Source organism: Opisthorchis viverrini, assembly GCF_000715545.1.
Source record: "Opisthorchis viverrini unplaced genomic scaffold opera_v5_128, whole genome shotgun sequence".
In the NCBI taxonomy this organism is placed as follows: domain Eukaryota; kingdom Metazoa; phylum Platyhelminthes; class Trematoda; order Opisthorchiida; family Opisthorchiidae; genus Opisthorchis; species Opisthorchis viverrini.
In genome coordinates this window covers 347,034-348,802 of record NW_008751782.1, presented here as the reverse complement: position 1 = coordinate 348,802, position 1,769 = coordinate 347,034, and the positions used below count along the sequence as shown (strand labels likewise).

The 1,769-nt window shown below is 43.0% G+C and overlaps 1 protein-coding gene across 1 annotated transcript; it reads right to left on the bottom strand.

Moving 5' to 3' along the window:
• Positions 1–620: 620 nt before the first annotated feature.
• Positions 621–1,022, bottom strand: T265_06195 (hypothetical protein; the record flags this gene model as incomplete). The annotated part of the gene is made up of 1 exon (XM_009171403.1): positions 621–1,022. The coding sequence occupies one exon, from the start codon at positions 1,020–1,022 to the stop codon at positions 621–623; it is 402 nt and encodes a 133-aa protein (XP_009169667.1).
• Between the last annotated feature and the right edge of the window lie 747 nt (positions 1,023–1,769).

Sequence of the window (1,769 nt, the reverse complement as noted above, 5' to 3'; positions counted from 1 at the left end):
GTTTCGCATAAACGTTTTTTTAAGTTTCAAAGCATTACGAAAAATCTCAGGGTCCTAGAAACGGGCTTTGCATTACTTTGAGACCAGTCAATGGCTTACTCGATGTTTGTGTTCCTTGGATTGCCAAGGAACCGCAAAACTGAAAAGCTCCTCAAAACTACGGTCTGTTGGACTTCTTCACTTTTATTTGTAACGATGTTTCACAAAATATTCATTCCTAAATGATTGTTTCCGAACGTTCTCTTACTTGCTTAGTTCACCAATGCCTATGTTTACTTTGGGAGGACGTGCAGTGAGAATGCAAACGGTTTTGGTAACCGGTGCTGACATAAAAATCCGGATATTTCTCGTCCTCTCGTGTCAGTTTAATCTACCCGAAGCCTCAGGATCACTAAAAGACAGTGTGTGCTGTGACTTGATTTGCACTCCAACAAGTCATTTATTTTGCTCACATAGTGCTGGGGTACAATCTTACCAACTCTCAGTTCTGTCGTACATTAAAGTCAAAATGAATGCATTTGGATGCGGACAAGAATAGGTCGTACAATAATTGTGATAAAAAACAATGGTTAATCACATGGAGAAGCTCTGCGTGGTCAGACATCAAAAATGGAACAAAGTTATTCGATGTTTGTGTTGTCGAAATCACTGGCCACCGAGTGAATAACATGTGGAGCGACTTCTAAATGCTGCGGGTTATGTTCTTCACGTCCGGGGAGTGCGGCAAGGTTGACCGCTTGCGACAAGATACTTAGGGACGAGCGTATAGACACTGTGGTTGTTTGCAGTCCAGGTCTGGACCCCGGGCATATCCCGTGACAAGCGAAAAGATGTCTCAAATATCGATGATAGACGGAACAGGTAGCGATGAGTAGGAGAGGACCGGTTACCGCATTAGATAGCGCGATCAACATGGAGAAATCCAAAAAGATTTCCATGGCCTCATTATTTAGTTTGAACGCTCCGATAAGCAGGTTTGCAATGTGATTCGGAGTCCAAGACAGAACGAATAATGCGGCCATTAGCACACAAAGTCGGGTTAGTCGTTGTCTTCTTCTAGTCCATGCCACTGTGTTCTGGTGTCCCATCAGCACCAGGAGTCGCTGTGATTGTTTCAAGTGTACGGTGATCACGTGTTGACTTACACAGACCACAAATAAAGGAATGAGATAGATAGTGAAGATGAGCACCAGATCAAAAGTAAGCTGAGCTTCTCTGCTCCATGTGTCTCTGGAAGAACAAGTGAAAAACAGAGAGCTTTTTAGATCTTAGTAACAGGGGAGTTGAGAGCACTTGTGTCGGGAACATCATGGTGCCATAATATCTTGTGGGCGCCTTAAAAGAGTGAATCACCCTAAACACGACACGCACCAATCACGAGACAGCATACATTACAGCAGCACCAGCCTCAGTTAAATAGCAAAGGCTCTGCATTCTGCACTGCACTTAAGCAACGAGCAATTGAGGAAATCGTTGAAGGCAGGTGGTGAATGCCTCAAGAAATTTTAGGGGGCCTGAAGGCGACATGATTTCGAAATGGTTTTGTTTATATTTACCCTCTGAGCATGCATATAAGTATAACCTTAAATCAGAAGAAGTCTGATTAACAAACACTTTTGACGGTGATGTTGCTAAGAGAAAGACCTGGGGACACCTTTGACCATTTTAAACTGATTGAAAAAAGTGATAAAATGAACCCGGCATTCATTTACCCAGACATCTTTTGGTGTGCTATGTCTATCGAACAAAGTTACGACTGAAGTCCAACA